The sequence below is a fragment of the Sparus aurata genome, chromosome 13 (assembly GCF_900880675.1).
Source record: "Sparus aurata chromosome 13, fSpaAur1.1, whole genome shotgun sequence".
Taxonomy (NCBI): Eukaryota; Metazoa; Chordata; class Actinopteri; order Spariformes; family Sparidae; genus Sparus; species Sparus aurata.
In genome coordinates this window covers 9,146,087-9,163,791 of record NC_044199.1, presented here as the reverse complement: position 1 = coordinate 9,163,791, position 17,705 = coordinate 9,146,087, and the positions used below count along the sequence as shown (strand labels likewise).

Below are 17,705 nucleotides of genomic sequence, written 5' to 3'. Positions count from 1 at the left end.
CTCTGTTTCATGGTTTGTCAGCATCGATCGCATGAACGATGGCAGAAATAAACCCTGACAGACGATGAGGTGAGCGCAGTCCTACGTCAGCGCTGGCTTCAGTCTGGTGAATCTGCGTTATGTCAGCTGTCGTGTTTATTTCTTAATGTATTGCACAAAAAGGCACAGCAGTAGTTTCCTCCTAATCCCTTTTATGTCCCTCCACACTACCCCTACTATTGAGAACATGCATACTCTGAAGTCATGGCTCATGTGTGACAGTCTAACATGGTAATCCTCGTATGAAGGTTTTGTCTCTGTAACGCTGAAACACACACAGACTCATCTGGTTCACTGTTGCGCCCTCTTCAGGCCTGTCAGAGCAGACAGGACCACATGAGTGTCCAAAAAAGAGTTTTCCCCATCTGTTTTGATTTCACGAAAGCTGACTAGTACATAAAAAAGCGCCGGATCAGCACCGATGTATCACAGCACATTCATTTAATCACTTGGATAAACCTCAGAGCGCCCCGAGAGACCTGAAAAACATATTCCATCTCTGTTATCTCTGTGTAAAAAGTGTGTCCTTTTAATGTTTCTCTTTCCTGATTATAAACCCAAGATTTCATAGTCCACGAACAATAACCTTTTCAAACTAATAAATAATACAAATTAAATGGCACATTCACCCACAAATGAACATTTCAGACTCTATCTCCTCACCTCCATGCCGATGGAAAGCGTTGCAGTCCATAAAACATTTCTGGAGCTTTATGGCAAAAAGGGGGTTGCAGCATTCTCCAAAACAACTAAAGTAGATGGGGACTTGTTTGAAAACATAAAAAAAAAAATGAAAAAAGGGCTAAAAATTGTAGTTGTATTGGGCCATCAGTTGTACTTCAGTTGTTTAGGAGAACACTTTTTGGCCGTGAAGCTCCAGAAACCTTTTGGGTTGTACAAAACCTCACCCGACTTTCCGTCAGCACGAGGGTGAGCAGATAATGCTGGAATTTTTCAATTTGGGGTGAACTTATCCTTTAAGCTAGATTTCATGGTTTGAAAGATTCATAGCATGGAACTCATAGTTCACACATAGAATCCAAATAAGAGCCAGAACACATCTTTATCCTGGTGTGAGCTCATTCAGGTTTAACAAGAGCCATTATATTGTTTAGTCATAGTGTTAACAGTGTTGTAAATCGTGTGCGATTCAGCAAAACAAAGGTCTGTTAACCAGCGGCACTTCGGCTACAACCTGTTTGCCGCCTGGTGCTGGTACGTCATAGCTTCCCCCTCACACCTCAGGAGAGCAGTCACAGTCTAAATCCAATTACAGCCATTTCCCAGAAGTCCCAAAGCCCCCATAAAGCCATCAGACCTCATTGCACCCAGGTCACTTCACAAACACAAGTGTGAGGACCTGACTGCTTGAGTTTCATACAGAGGCTGATTAAAAAAAGCGACTCTCATTCTCATTTCTGCAAATACTGCAGATGGGTGCCATTATGTGTCCGACAGGTGACGTGCTCCTCGTGATTTTTTTTTTTGTTGCTCCTCTGATCTGACCGGGACTGATGGAGAGAATTTGAACGAACAACATGACAGAAATCAACTGTTGATGTGTCAATTTCTGTCTGTGTCACGTCAGATAGATTTTTGTGGTTGTTCTAACAATGAACACAACTCCCACGATCCCGCCACAATGATGTCAAAAGTCAGCATGAATTATAAACTGTACCTTTTAAACTGCTCGGTGCAAAATTAAATTCTTCCCAAATGTTTTCCTGAGACGCCCGTTCACATGCTTCCATCTGCTTTCTGCCCGTATGGAGGTCAGTGTAACTAATGACGCATCGGAGTAATTCCTGGATTCGAGTCAAATATGACTGCCTTCACTGGGCCTGACACTGGATCTGTTTCTTGCACACTCTTCGTGCAATGAACTCACACTGAAGGGGAAATGAACCAATAACAGAACAAAACACCCAACAATACCGCCAATACAGTGTGATGAAATATGGTATATTGTGCACAGTGGTTAAAGTGAGTCAGTTAAGTATATTACAGAGAAATTTCAACACATCAAAACCATAGACACATATTCACACTGCGGCCTTTTTTGTTGGACTGCAAGCTCAGTTGTGCACATCTGTGTTCCAGGTTGCAAGTCCTAAAAACGTAGGGAGAGGATGATCAGCTGTGGCTGATCAGCAACTGAAAAGACAATGGATAGTGGAGGTGTGGTGGGACATCGAGCCATATTTTAAGGTAAAACAACATACAGCGTTTCCCATTAGCTTCCGTTAGAAAACAGCTAACGTTAGCGTTCAACCGATTAAGGTGATTTTATTCTAAAACATCCACATGCTACTTGACATGATTATGTTGATACATTTCTTTATTTTAAAGTGGTAATGTTAGCTCGGATGGCTAGCTGATTGAATGCTACTGGGTTATCAAAAAATGTATTTTACTTTGAAATACGGCCCGATGTCCTTCCAGGTTTTTAGTATACATTGTTTTTTAGTTGCCGATCAATTTGGGAGCTAAATTCCCTGTGTTTATATGTGCGGTAATAATTTGATGGCTAGTTTGGTACATGACATTCAGCAAAGCTGCTCTGTTGTTGTTCGCGCTGCTTGTTCAGGCATGTGTGAGCTGAACAATCAGAGCAGACCTGGTATTCATAAGGAGGGTCTTAATGAGAGAGGAGCTAAAACAGAGCATCCACACAGAGGGGGAGCACTAAAGCATGTATACATATTCTAGAAGTAACCCAAAATATTATATAATTATGAACATGAAAACATGCATAATATGTGTCCTTCAAATACTTCAGTGTTCTTATGCCACATGGAGCTTTAGATGGTGCATTGAGTCCAGTAGAGCTTGTAGGAAAAATCAAACCAGGATCCCGTGGCAGCCTTATTACCTTGATGCACGTGTTAAAACAGAAAGACTCTGAGCATGAGCTTGGCCTTTGCCCAGGGCTCACAAAGGCTAGTTATTAAAATGACAGGTGGTGTCACTTTTTACACTTCCTTTGAGGTGCAGCCCGTAACTACTATCATGTTAAAAGAAAGGGGTCGGAAAAAAAACTTTACAAGCATGTTGCATAATTTTAAATTTCGAGGGGCACCCCTCTCTCCCCCATCGTCCGTTCACAGGTGGAGAAAAAAAAAGAATTCACACTGACGTGCTTCGTTTCATCACCCTGAGACGGCAGCTGTCAGGAAGCTGCAACGCAATGTCTGCATGCAAGATATTTCTCTGTAATGCCGGTATGATACTGTCAGCAGCAAAAGTACACATAATGCATATTTTGGCAGAAACAATGATAGAACAGTCTGAACACACTGTTCAGATGGTTCGGTCCAGAAAATGAGCAGATTTGACCTTATATGGCGCCCTGAAACAGCACATTTTTCCACTCAGATTCAAAGAATTTGACTCTGAGTTAAGATCTTTAGTCTGTGAGCTTGAAAAAAAAAATCACACTGCCAAAGAGTAAAGGTTCCTTAAGAGGAGCTATAAAACCATTCAAGTAAACAAAGAAGAACCTTTTCAACTTCTCACATGCTTGCGTATTGACAGTCTCAACGGTTTTGACATTGTTTTGACATCTAATTTGGCACCGTGTGCTTGTTACTCACAAAAGCAAAAGAATGTAGCAGCCCTTCAGCAAAAATGTGATCACTCACAAAAAGATAAGATACATTTTGACCAGATTTTAAGTGCATATAGAACCTGGGACGAGGGGTCAGGGTTATACATAGGTTGGCTGTAGAGGGTCAAAGGCTAAAAATGTTGGTGACACAGCCTGTGGTGATGGGAGCTTTTCCTAGGAGACACCTGAGGTCAGTCCCTGCCACATGCCTGTCATAAAAAAGTAAAAACAGTAGTTGTGTCTGTTGGACAGTGTGCCTCATGTTGGTGACAGGGCCAACCAACCTGCCCATTACAGCCACTAACTGCACAGTAATTAGATACAAATATTTTTACCAAACTTGCTTTAACTCGTGCTATTTTAAATTGCATGGGCATGGTGGAGGCACGTGTTTGAATACATCCCACCCTCGGAAGACATAGCAAACAGAACACCTTGACCTCCGTCAGGCACGTCTGTCAAACTGTCTCCTTGTGTTTTGAGTGATAAAAGCAGGGAGCCACCGAGAGAAGGTTTGATGAGCTGAAGATGAAGGACTAGGACTGAGAAGTGAGTTTAACCTCTGGGGCATGAGGAAAAGCCAGCACTGGCAACACAGGAACACGATATGGTGCCATGTTGTTCCTGTATTGTGAAAAGGAGGCTGAAAAAAGCGTTCCTGTTCATTTTCTGTTTCTCGACTTAAATGTTTTCAGATTGTTTGTTACCAGCGGTCCGCCATACTGTTTCCTGTTTCGAAAACGGCAACGAGAGACAACCAAGCATCGCCCAACTCGCTGTTGGACACCTATCTAGTGGCCGGCAGGATGCATTCTGGTCGTTGTAGGTCCGCAGCCCTTCTTCTCTGGTCACGTAGCACCCATTTCTAAACTATTTGCATCTTTCTACTCCATAGACAGCACAGATTTATGCAAGAGCCTGCTTTCCAGCGTTGAAATACTTCTTCAAGTCAAGACATTCTCTAAAGAGGCTTTAAAAACATTGTGTTGACCTAGCAGAACGCCCTGATGAACCCTCAAGGAACTTGCGAGGAGGTTAGGAGTCATTAGCCGTAGACAGTTGGCAAAACACACAGTGACTGATGGTTCGATTCAGACAGTTGTCCCAAGGTGAGGTCAGGATGAGGTCAGCAACAACAACCTTTCACTCTTTCCCAACCCTGAGGCATCACATTTCTCCTCGTCCTTATCACAAGTGATTTTTTTTTAAAATCTCACATAACCACATGAATCATGAGCCCGCTCGCAGCACCGTTGCCTACCTCTCTGTCCGCTCTCATGCTTCCTCTCCTCTTTGACCGTAATTACTCGCCAAGCGCTCAGATAAATAGGACAGGGGTGGAGTACAGGAGGGAGGACTGTAATTGGATAAAGTCATTTTTTGCGATTGAAATATGTTGTTGTTTTCCAGAGAACTTGGTCATCTGAATTTTTCCAGCCTAAGTAGATGGAAGTAGGGCACTGAGGCGGGGTGTCAGAGCTCCTTAAAGGCCTCACTGCACATCTGCACTGAGCAGAGGAGGACACAGCGCTAACATGAACCAGATTCGCTTCATCCAAAGGTCAGATGCTAGAATCAGCGGCTAAGCACGCGTACACCAGGAGATTTTAGGTGCCGTTTTTTTTTGTGTGTCATATTCAGTAACACTCCGACATCGTTGTTGGATGTTATTGTAATTGACACCGACAGAGATCTGCACAGACTCAAGTGTGATCCTGTTTTTAATGACGCGCTGTGAGAATAACTGCAAGATGGGAAAATTGGGGGGTTTACCTCGATATTCAGCTCGCTCGCACACACACTTGTTAACCTCAGCTGGCGATACTCCTCTCTGCGCTCTGAGTAATCGCTACATCTGGGATCTTTTGCGCAAAATGCCCATGAGTATGTACATCCATCTTTACAAGGTGGAATTTCCCCATAAAAATTGCTTCACTTCACGATGCTGCAGCTGCCGGTCCGCTTTAGCTGGACTGTCAGCGCCGTGTTTGAAAAGGTAGGACTCAACTGTGATCGGTGTCACCTCTGACTGGTATCTTAAGTACCGAGGAGTCAGGAATCCAGTTCATCATCATCATCATCATCATCCCCAGTGTTAACGGTTCACGTCTCTGAGCATCATCCAGATTACATCTCAGCAGTCTCTACACTCTAGTGATGTGGGACACTGCTTCATAGAGAGGACGGATATTTTTCACCAAGCTAACAATCAGGACATCTGCTTGGCTTTTGCTATCAGTCTACCAAATATCCTAACAGCAGTAGTAGGAAACATTCTCCCTTATGGCCTGCATGCAGACGGTAGATAGGGTGGCCACATTGTCATCCGACTGAATCATGTGCAATACAACCAGAGACAGAGGATTTTTAACCCCTTAAGGAACACCGTTCCAACATAGGAACACCCTTGTGTTTGGACCGAAACCAAAACCTGTGTTCCAACCTCTGTAACTCTGTGTCAGTATGTCACAGAATCTCACTTACACTTCTAGAACTTGAGGGCGTTACCTTTCCAATGGTACCAAACACATCCCTGAGTCTCAAACTATGTGGGAGCTGTCATGCTTTAAATTTCGGTATGTCATTTTGGAAAAAGAACCTTAAAATGGGGGCGTTCACTAAGAGGTTAAGCAACATCATGTAACTGCAGCGTTACAAACACGCTTTCAACACGTTACGCCAGACAAATTGTTACAGACGTGGCATTTGTATTTATGACAGTGGTGTTGCACTCAGAAACTACATAATGTTACTTTAAGGTGAGTTGCAGCTCCCTGAATGCAGTAAAAGGACTGTGTGATGTACAGGGCCTGCACTTAATCGGTGACAGACATTTTCCAGCCACCTGGAAATGTTAGGTTCAGTATGAGTTTCTGTAATTATCCTAAACCAGCGATGTTTAAAGTAAATTAGTATAATAAAGTTAAAACGCCGCACTGTGAGGCTGTGTTCAGTTCTTGGAGCTAAATGCTAACGTCAACATGCTAAAACACTCAGAATGACAATACTGGAATAATGTAATAAAATGTCATAAATTTTCCACCATAGATTTTAAAAGAACATAGATGAACAGCTTTGCAAGGTACCAATTGCCTCGGGTAGAAGTTGAGCTACAGTAAAGGAACTTGAGGGAGAACTTTGTAAAAAAATAAAAGAAAGGAGAAAAAGACACTTTTAATTGAACAAAACATTGCTCAACACGGTAGAAATGAGCCAGGGAATTCAATTTTTAAGTACTTGATGAATCTTAGATTGTAGCGGTCCACACGTCAATCAGGGATTAGCTGTGAAAATTTCACAGATGTTTGGTCCATTGAGAGACATGTGATGAAAATGCAGCTGCCTTGACTTGAAACGTATGGGGCCACCGTCAGCGCAGCTTTGTCTCCTCTGGTTGCCAGTGGAGTCCCAAAGCATGAGACAGGAGGTGGGAGTTCGCCAGGATCAGCCCATGATATCATGAGAAAGGAAGTGCGTTGAGTTAAAACGTTCCTACGATTGTATTTATGAAGTCCTTCTGAACTGCACGTGGAGACAAAGGAAACGGATTCAAACGCTGACATTTGACACAAACATCAGCATCAGGAAAATGACACGATCAGATGTTGTGTTGTTCAGTATTCCTGATATTCTGTCCACCCTTATATAACTTCATCTCTCAGAAACTGTCATCCAAACACATCCTGAGCACAAAAGTTTTGTCTTCTGCAGGACTATTGCTATTTTAAATTTTCAGGTTCATTTTTATTGTCTCGTCCATTAAATGTTCTGTCTGTTTGCGGGTCTCCAGGGCCGCCTGTACTTCTTTAAAGTGGATGACAGACAGCCCAAAGAGGAGCGTTTGCACTCTGCTGGCACATCAAGTCTCTGCACAAGACAAGCAGCACGACACAATTAAGAGAGATTTCTGTCTGAATTGTAACAAAGCGTAACAAAGACTTTACACGGTCATTTTTACTTTCTTTTGAGATGTTCCTTCAAGTCTGACTTATTGTTGTTGTAGTTCAGTTTTTAACCATACATTTACAATGAAAAAAAAAAACCCTGCAATATTTGCCGTTTTAGATCATCTCAGTCTACTGACGCCCAGTTCAGGTTTTGCTGTTGCATATGTAAATAAAGGCTTTTATATGGACAATTTGAATTAAGTGAATCTGGGCACGTCACAAGAAGATTTGGCTTCATGTTATGTTGCCATGTGGAAACACACTGAGGTGTTCATCCATCACACTATTACAGCCTTATCAAAGAGATTTCCTGTGAAGATGCAAGTGTTTTTCAAAGGCTGGTCAGGGTCAACAGATCATGGGAACATGTTAACACTGTCTGCACTTACTTTTTATCCATGTAATTTCTGGGATATGAAGTGAGTCATCCTGAGTACAAGAGTCAAATCTTCTCTTCTCACAAATAAAGTGTTGCCACAGGAAGGACTGACTGATATTTCCAAGGACAGTTCCCACAGACAGACGGGCAAAAATCCAGTCCAGTCATGTTATAATGTCGGTCAGAGTTGTTGAAAATATCCCTGCCAATACAAACTCTTATAAGACTCCAATCTTCGAGCTACACAATGCAAGATTTTATTATTAAAATTAAAAAAATTGTCACAGAAGACAAAAATGAATGTGGACTATCAAAATAAATCTGGCCAGACTTCACGAGGGAGCTGTTGCCAGAGGTCACACAGCAACGGCGGCCACGGGGAGGAGGCAGAATGTATTTGTAGATGACAGCATTTGTGTTACGCAAGTGCATAAATGTAAGGAAAGAATAAAAGCCTTCTTTAAGATCTTAAGATACACATATGAATTTTAGACCTAAAATCACATAAATCGATCAATTAGAAATATTTTTAAAAAGTCTTACTTCAGAGGGAAATAACAAATATACACTGCTGTAGTATAACCAGGCTCTATGGAAAGCCTGTGCAACATTTGAAGCCTTATTTACAGACCACATGCCTGTTTTTCCTGGTGGCCTAACTGCTTATTTGTGAATACAATTTGACATGGAGCCAAGTGCAGATAAGACCAGTAGTTGGTTTTCGATTGGACGATGTGTGGACCAGTCAGCGCAACAGTTCAATATGTGTGTTGATGCTGACACCACAGCTGATTCCGTCTGATGTTCTGGGTGTTTCAGAACTATTAGGACATCCAGGTGAAGCCATGAGATTCTGATGTGACCGCACGCAGGCTGCTTTTATCACTGACCAGTCAGGTGATAACTGCTGCTTTCCTGTGCCATCACTCCGTGGACTACGGTGACAACGGGCCATTATAAAGGCATCGCAATGCACACACATTCTGCACATAGCAGACTGTTATCATGTGCTGCTCATGTGTGAGGAGGATTGTCCCTCTCTGTGTCTTTGGCAAGGCTCTGTAGCAGGGACCTCTGGAAAGCCTCGTCACGCGACTCGGGGACCAGAAACTCCAGGAACAGGTCACAGATGCAGTAGATCAGATGCCTGCATGTAATCACACATACAGACAGTGAGTGTTGCCAGCGTCACAAACTGTTAGATTTAGCGACATTTGGAGCTATTACTAGATATTAATTTGAACAGAGTTAGCACTATAGTATGTATTCATTTCTGATTAAGGTGATCTCTTTCTCCCAATAGCAAAAGCAGCATGACTTTCACATGATACAGATGTTCCAGCATGTAAACAGATATACTAACAACATGGAGGAGTGCCTAGGTTTAAGTTCACTACTCAAACATCTGGCAAGGTTTATCCTCAATAACTTTTCAGCAGATCATTATGGCAGTGTGTTATAAAGCTGACTGATGTTCCACAGGTTTAAATCTTTCCTCATGACCAGATAGTGAAGCCTGACACTGTGCACGGCTTGATATACGACACACAACTGAGGAGTTAGGGGCTGTCTCAAAAGAGCCAAGGGAGCTTTTCAGATTTGTGTCAACATCCTTCTAATTTTGTTGTGGACATGAGTAGCTCCACATGAGCTACTTGGTCTTTTTATTGTCAGTAGCTTTCTTGTTTGTCATCATAGACACTTAAGACCAGTACTCTCCCATTTAAGAGTTTGTCCAGTTTTTAAAGATAGTTCTGAAATATGGCTGATGAAATCCTGACTTGTAATTTTCTGCTAAAATCCAGTTCCACTGTCACTTTAAGTTCCACCAAGATTGACAGTGGTTAACACGGGGTTCAAATATATGTTATTATTATTAGTTTAGTTTATATATATGGTATTTATAAAGATATATCATATGTGTGAGGAGTATAAATAGTAATTCAAAATAATGTTACACAGAAAAAGCAGATTACTCATTTTATAATCTAAATACTGATACATCTACAGATACTTTTGTGTCATAAACAGATACAGATATGGTTATATACTGTTTAGTCAATTATAGATATAATAACCAGCTAAAAGCGTGTCCTGTACGAACTACCGATACAGTTTCTGCGTGTAGCTGATTGAAAGTAGCAGAACCAGACATGTGTTTACTCATCAGTTTGGTTGTTGACTCACTTGTTTATCTGACAGTCCTGTAAAGACTCCAGCGCGGTCTCCAAGCTCAGTCTGTACTTCTCACTTCCGAGCATGTCAGTGATGAGCTCTGCTCAAACAAAGCCACAAAGCACGACATAGCTGTGGATCCTTGCTAATCAAAACAGCATTTAATGAGCAATCAAATAACCACAATCTGAATCAAACAGCTGCTACATACCTGGGAGCAGCTGCATCAGGCAGTCCAGACACTGCTCCTTAGTTTCTTCTCTTTCTGCGGCACTCCGCTCTGGCCGTGGTTGGGCAGGCAGCGTGCCACCCGGCCATACAGCTTCCTGCAGCACTTGTAGGTAAATCACCCAGCAGGGGGCACTGGTAAGGTGGGCAACGCCGACATCCAACCATCTGAGACAGAATCCTGAGTTTAATATAATATTGTTCTTACTGGTGTTCTTCTGTGCATGTGTGTCTGCTTTTTCTACAAGATATCAACAGAGAAATTGAAAATAAATGCAAATACATGCAAACATGCTCCAGCTGATTGTGAGAGAATAACAGACATGCACCTCAGGGGGAAGCAACACAAACATTCTTAAATCTCTATAGACCATCGCAAGAGCATGAACATGATTTACTGACATGCTAAGTGACCCTTTCAACTCCCGAAGGCATTCATCAAGTCCAAAAATGGAGGCAAGCAGAATCAGTTAATGACAGCGCTGGACACTGGAGATTAGACGAGCACAGTTCCCACAAGCTGTGTGGTTAAAAACAAGCCTGGTGGTAATCCTAGATTCCCAGAAAAGCATAAACATTGCGTTTGAAGAAGGAAATAAAACTTTGAAAGTAAATATGAGAGAATGTCATGCAGCTTCAAATCACTTAGTACCTCACGAAGCTGCCCCTTGTACTAGAAAAGGACGCAGCATCTGGATGTTCAGCTGTACGAAGGTGAAGTGCCACACTTTCACCTGTACAACATAAATCCTAGTTATTTACTGACTGTATGGGTATAGTTACTGTATGATTCAGAGGCCTGGAATTATACATTATTAGAACATATACAAACCTATATCAGCACAGAAGCTGAAAGAAGCTCCTACCTCTCAATGAAGGTGCCAAAGAGCAGTCTGATGGTCTTCTGTATGTTCTCTGTGCACAGCCAACTCCACTGGTCCTTCATCAGCAGGCACAAGATGTTCAAAGCAACATCTGCCACAGCTGTGTCTGCATTAAACAGAAACACAGTCGGACACCTTAAAACACATGACATGACATGCTGTATAAACAAAACACATCATACAGTGGAAAGTGACTACAAGGGATATTCAGCAAATGTCCAAATAATCAGTGGAGTTCTGCTGCGCCCAAGTGGTGAAGCTGTGTTACCGCAGGCTGATTTATTCTTTCATTAAGGATAAAACTAACTAAAAAAACATTTATGTGAATATGAACCTGTGCCATGAGTTTTCCCCGATGTCTTCTGCTGTTCCCAGCTCTGCTTGGCTGTCTCTTTCCCATTTGGCTCACATAAAAGTCTTTCCTGCTCTTTGACAAAGCTCTCCAGACCAGACAGCGACATGCCATTGAGGACCTGAAGATAAGCAAAGCTACATGTCAGGTATCTGTTTTAAATACATCTTTTTTTAAATCAGAGATGGCAAATACAATGTGGTCACTTACAGTACTGCCTTCACTGAAGCAGTATGTCACTTTAGGATGTAGGTCTGGTATATTGAGAGATGGGGAAATTTTGCTCGGGAACATAAGTCTCCTGATACATGAAACACAAAATCAGACATGCCCACAGAGAAGAAAGATCATCAATCTATTAGCGGTGACAAAGGACCCTGGTTTATTATTAAGGTGTCACACCTCAAACAATATTGGGAACAACGTACTGATATAGAGCTCTGACCTGTACTTTCTGCTGTCCAGAGTCCGTCCATCAGCATCTCCCTCAAGTTCCTCTGTTGGGCTGAGCGGCTCAGGATAAGGGAAAGCCGTCTTCAAGGTGTCTAAAGCATTTTCCATCATCTTCAATTGGAGTCAAATTGAAAAAGAAATGGGAAAATTAAATGAAATTCCCCTTATTGAAGAAATATACCTTTGGACCGAACCAGGCTAACTGTACCCTTGATTTCCATTCTTTATGCTAAGCTAAGCTAGATCTTCTATCCAAATTTATGTGGATTGTGTTAATTTGTATCACATTTTATTAAAGTATTGCTTACAGATCACAAATAAACTATTTTTCTTACAATCACCATCACATCACCACAAGTAGGTGCTCTCTCACCTTGTCAATTCTTGACTTGACAAAAGGCTTTCTTCCAAAATATGTGCCAGAATCTGAGTTGAGGGCCAGGAACTCCAGCATGTCTTCATTGTTGGATGTCTCAGGAATGTGGCTTAATTGCTAGAAAAAATCTATTAGTGACATTAACCACAAGTAGTTTCACTGCTGATGTCATGATCTTTATACCTACTTTGAGGAATGTATCCAGTTGGCTTTTACGAGCTTCAACCTTGTCGCCGTCTGCGTTGCCAAAATGGAGGTCAGGGAACATTTTCTTTGGGCCTTTGACATCTGAAATCCATAAAATTTACTCGAGATGATATTTCTGTCTTGGTATACAACATTTCAATGGTCACTTAAGGCAGAGGATTATTTCTTACTCTTGATTACTTTCTTGACTTCGGGCTTCTCCTCTAAACGTGTCTGCAAGTTGAGGAACTCGCTGTATCTCCGGTTGACAGTGTGAGTGGTCGCAGGCTGCAGACTGTCACTTTTTTCTGCGTCAGCCAATGTATCAAACTGTAAAACAGACAGTGGAGGGTACAGATCAGTGACACATATTCAAATATCAGTCAAACTTTAAAGAAGCAGGAAGTGGGGTTACCTTGACAGTGTAGAGAGTGTAGGGATGTGTGCCTGTGCCACGCTGCTCCTTCGCAGTGACAGTACCAGATATTTGCACATTCTGGATGCTCACAGATGCAGCTTGAGGGTTGGGGGGATCAAAGCTGCAGGAGGTCAGACAAAGTCTTCTTGGAGAGCAAGTTGGGGATTTCTTCTGGGCTATACCGGCGGGCCACTGGGAGTCCTCGGGCAGCACCACCTTTGGCCCGAGATTTTTCAGAGGACCGAAGCACCCAAAGGCTTCATCATCCTTTACAGGGATCACGTTGCAGAAGTTTGTTGGCGGACCACAATCACAAAAGCCTCCCGTCAGCTCCTCTTCTGAGTCTGACTGAATTAAGGAGTCCAGTAATATCATTTTGGACTCTGCTGTATGGGAGTAACGGCCAGATGTGAGTGTGCAGCAGCTCACTTTGCATGGAGTGAGCAAACCTGCGTGGCAATTTTCTACCTCCCCAGCAGACGTCAGGCTGACCATGCTACTTTGGGAGGAATCCCTCTCATAGAGCGTACTCTGGCTCTGGAGATCATCAGTGTCAGAGCTGCCTTTGCTGCTGAGGCCGGCTTGATCAGAAGAAGACAGTGACCTGCACGTTGTCCAGGACTCCTCCTGGATCTGACATCTGTATAGTTCAGCTACTGGGAGCTCGTCCACATTGATTTCCTGTGGTTCTCTTGACCTGGTGATTATATCTACAATGGTCTGGTTGAGCCAGTCAGGATCAGACACCCTGCTGATGAGTGGCAGCAGCACATTGCAGGTGATGAGTTCAGTAACCATGTAACCTCCGGTCCTTGTTTCCATCTGTGGATATGGAACAAGCACATGTAAGACAAGGTTAACCAGAGCTCTTGAGTAGCTGAGCTCAGTGACTGCACAGCTCACAGCTGGGTGAGGGGCATCTACTTCACTGTAGAGCTGCCACAGGCTAATGCCCTTCTGTGTTGACTGTATCTGTCTCGCTGTCATGTAGCTCTGCAGATGACACCCATACAGCTCTAGCAGCCTTTGGACCAGTGCTTTTCGGTCCACTCGCCGTGCACGCTCCTTCAGCTCCATCACCGACTCCAGCATTGAGTTACGCACCGCACGTTCAAAATCCCCCTCCACCTCCGGCAGCAGCGTACGATACCACGAGGACACAAAGTCACGCACCGCTTTGTGGACGGCACAGTGGATCTCATGGTTCAACCTCCACTCATGTTCAGGGGAAGACAGAGGTGGGTTAACTTTTCCAAGGGGCAAAAAGTGTTCCAAATGGAGAAGGCTGTTTGCATCCAGTACGGCGCGGGAGCCGAGCCAACCTCCGAGAACCACCAAAAGACTGGTGAAGACGCAGAGGAGCCAAACATTCACAAGGAGATGGAAGAGGACAAGCCATGCCAGTAGAGCTCCGAGCCCCAGCAGCCTCCGCTGCCCAAGCAACTCCGACAAAGTCCAGTTATTAGAGCTCTTTGTGGAGGGCATTATGGCCAGCAGGTCAGATGTGACCTGTGAAAAAAGACAATAACATATCTTGTTATATACCAAGCAAGAACAATAAGAAAATTGTGCTTCTGATTGCTTACTTAATGTGATTTATAAACTCTAAACACCCAAGCAACACTGCTTAAATACTTTGATGATAAAGCCAATTGCAACTCTTGTTTGCAAAACCTTTAATGTACAAGGATTCTTTACACCGATCGGACATTTCACTATTGATCAATCTGACTATTTTCTTGGTTTATCATTTAATCATCTAGCCTATCAAATATTAGAAAAAGGGAAAAATGGTAATCTTTTCCAGTTTCCAAGATGACACCTTGTTTTGTCCAACCAACAGTACAAAACTTTAAAACATTCTGTTTACTATTGTATAAAACAGAGGAAAGCAGCGAATCCATACAGTATAAAAGCTGGAAAACCAGTGAAAGAAATGCATCAGTTATCAGAATAGTTGACGAGATGAATAATCGACTTATCGCTGCAACTCGAGTGTTTGCACTTGCAAAGCTGATTTGAACTATACAGTACGTTTGAAGTGAGGCAGTTAGCTTCACTTAAGCGCAGTACAGTAACAACATGAAGACTGGAACAGGTTATCAGCTTTGCATTTTTAATTCAAAACACTGACTCTCAGCTTAGATGTCTAATAAGCTACTACTGCTGAGTACCTGTGATTTGTGTTACAGACAAATATAGTTGACAGTAATGTTTATGGGCGAGGAAGCAAAACACACAAAGTCTAAACTTTACATGTTATATAATATATTATTCACATAGATATATACCTATTGTTACCATTAGAGAGTAAATGGTGTGGAAACAATAAAACATTTAGTGAAATGTGGTTAAATAAGGTCAACAGCAAATGCATTTAAACATGGTGCAGCGGGACAGCAACGTCACGTTCATCAGTCTTCGCCGAACTTGTTGCCATGACAAAACGTTCACTTCAACCGAGCCCACGAGCTATAGCATTAAAGCTAGCTGATTCTTCCTTTTGCTTAATTTTTTTAGCACTTTTTACCATCTTTAAAGACACGTATTTACTAAATAATGTTATGTAGCTACACCTAGCAACCAAGTGAGCAACTGTGACCGCAAGGTAAGGCTCAATGTACACCTAGCAGGTTAAGTTAGCCTGCAGTCTACTGACCGCACTTAGCCTATTATAAATACTCATCCCCCCAGTACAGCACCTAGGAGACAATAAAACAAACATTACCTCAAATGCTGTTGGAGCTTTACAGTAGCAATACAAGCTGTGTGTGGTGTCCTCCTCCTGTGTGTAACACTGCTTTAATCCACCAACAAAGATTATCTGTTTAAGTCTGCAGGTCAGGAGAGACACAGACGGCCCTTCTGGACAGTTAACTAGCTGTTAGCTGTCCACTCGACCTGCCAGACTGAATATGCTCACACAGAGCTGTGAGAGACAACACATTCCTCTGCAGCTGCTCTCAAAAGTGGACTTTATTGTCCAACACTACTCTTTTATAATTTAATAAATGAATATCCACATAAAAAATACATTTGTCAAACCATAAACGAAAAAAAAAAAAAAATAAACAAAAAGAAAAAAAAAACCTTCATCTTGATTTCATTCATGTACTTCTTTTTTTCCACTTTAATACAATATATATATATATATATATATATATATATATATATATATATATATATATATATATATATATATACACACACACATATAGACTGATTACCGGGTTGGTTTTATCAGGCTACTAGAAACATTCAATACAGATATTAATATATGTAGAAATACTTCAATAAACAATGTATTTCATCTGAAGACATTTATTTTGTGTCCTGATTAATTACAAATAGCCTATAGATTTGTAAATGTATTTATTTGGCACTTATTTAAATTTCTTAAATCTTTTTTAAAGTAATGCTTTTTCATTCTTAATAAATTGAAGTGAATGTGTGGTACTGAAATTAGTGTGCATAAATAATACACATCTTTATTGTAATTCTTAATAAAATAATAAAAAATAATTGTATATATGAATAACAACTCCTCACAAAGGAGAATTTCCACTACAGTAGTTTTGGACAACATACTTAGAATTATTCTTCTCACACTCATCATTTTTAAAATTCATAATATTAATGAGGTAATGTTACAAAATATTTATATTTTCCATTACTGAATTAAAAAAAGGAAAATAAGGTCCCCTGAGCATTGTTTGAAGCTGGAAAGGTGGCGGGTCCGCCAATTATAAACAAAGTAAATCTGTAATGAAATTGTGCTGTTTGTTTATTCAGTCAGGCATAGTAACAACGTTGCACCTTTATTACTAGATATGTACTGTAAAAATAATAATAATAATATAATAATACACTTTATTTCTATAGCATTTTCAACAGTTTACAAAGTGCTTTGACAAAACAAAGTGGAAGGAAGTAGAATAAAACATTAGTGTAACATGCAAAGGACAAATGAAATAAATGGCGTTAATATCTAAATAATTAGAAACAAATAATATATAAAATATTAATATTATATCTATTATAGTTGTAGCTGCCAGTGGGATGAAACTAAGTACCAACTATGCACTTGTACTGTAATGAGGTAGGATACTTGTGTTTTACCTGTTTTACAGACTACCTATGATGTTTCTGGGCTTCCCTCTTCAAAGGTGTCGGCGTGTAGTTCGATAATAAAGGATACTGCGGAGGCAAGGCCGGGTGGAAACTAGAGCGATCTTTATTTAAAACAAAATCGAATGCCTTGAGTCCGATCAGAAGTGGCCGCGTTCTGATATTATCAAATCTGAGGACAAAACAATGCCAAAAATGCTTGTCCTCTGCTCCATTAAAACCTTAGCCTGTGCTCTAACGAGGTTTTTCCAAATGCCACCCCCCGTTCCTTCTGTCAGGGCCTTTTTTAAGAGTCTCTCCTCAAAGTCACCCACTTCTTCTGATTGGTTCCCTTGCCAAATTACTTAACAGAAGACAAAGGCGTTCAATCTGTGCTTAGTCATCTCTTATTATTTGGCATGCAGGTCAAGCTTAGCTAAGCACTTAATCATCTGTTACCATTGACCCTTACAGTTGGAAGCTACCTCCTGGACTTCTATTCACACAATAAAAATCAAATGGTCATGATTGAATTCAAACTAAGTGGGTCAGTC

The 17,705-nt window shown here is 41.5% G+C and overlaps 1 protein-coding gene across 7 annotated transcripts in view; it reads right to left on the bottom strand.

Annotated features, from left to right (window-relative positions):
* Positions 1 to 6,805: 6,805 nt before the first annotated feature.
* snx19a (sorting nexin 19a) overlaps positions 6,806 to 17,705 on the bottom strand; it is a 107,291-nt gene continuing 96,391 nt past the window's right edge. For 3 of the 7 annotated variants that reach the window (XM_030437441.1, XM_030437442.1, XM_030437443.1), the window contains 11 exons: positions 13,042 to 14,553; positions 12,818 to 12,956; positions 12,628 to 12,728; positions 12,438 to 12,557; positions 12,057 to 12,175; positions 11,822 to 11,912; positions 11,594 to 11,732; positions 11,242 to 11,365; positions 10,359 to 10,543; positions 10,160 to 10,247; positions 6,806 to 9,119 (listed from right to left, as the gene is read on the bottom strand). In XM_030437441.1, the coding sequence (XP_030293301.1) occupies positions 8,987 to 9,119; positions 10,160 to 10,247; positions 10,359 to 10,543; positions 11,242 to 11,365; positions 11,594 to 11,732; positions 11,822 to 11,912; positions 12,057 to 12,175; positions 12,438 to 12,557; positions 12,628 to 12,728; positions 12,818 to 12,956; positions 13,042 to 14,529 (2,727 nt within the window). In that variant the 5' untranslated portion in view covers positions 14,530 to 14,553 and the 3' untranslated portion in view covers positions 6,806 to 8,986. Of the gene's footprint in view, positions 9,120 to 10,159; positions 10,248 to 10,358; positions 10,544 to 11,027; positions 11,110 to 11,241; positions 11,366 to 11,593; positions 11,733 to 11,821; positions 11,913 to 12,056; positions 12,176 to 12,437; positions 12,558 to 12,627; positions 12,729 to 12,817; positions 12,957 to 13,041; positions 14,554 to 15,772; positions 15,981 to 17,705 lie in introns of those variants that run through there. The other 4 variants (XM_030437444.1, XM_030437440.1, XM_030437445.1 and 1 more) reach the window with 4 other exon arrangements.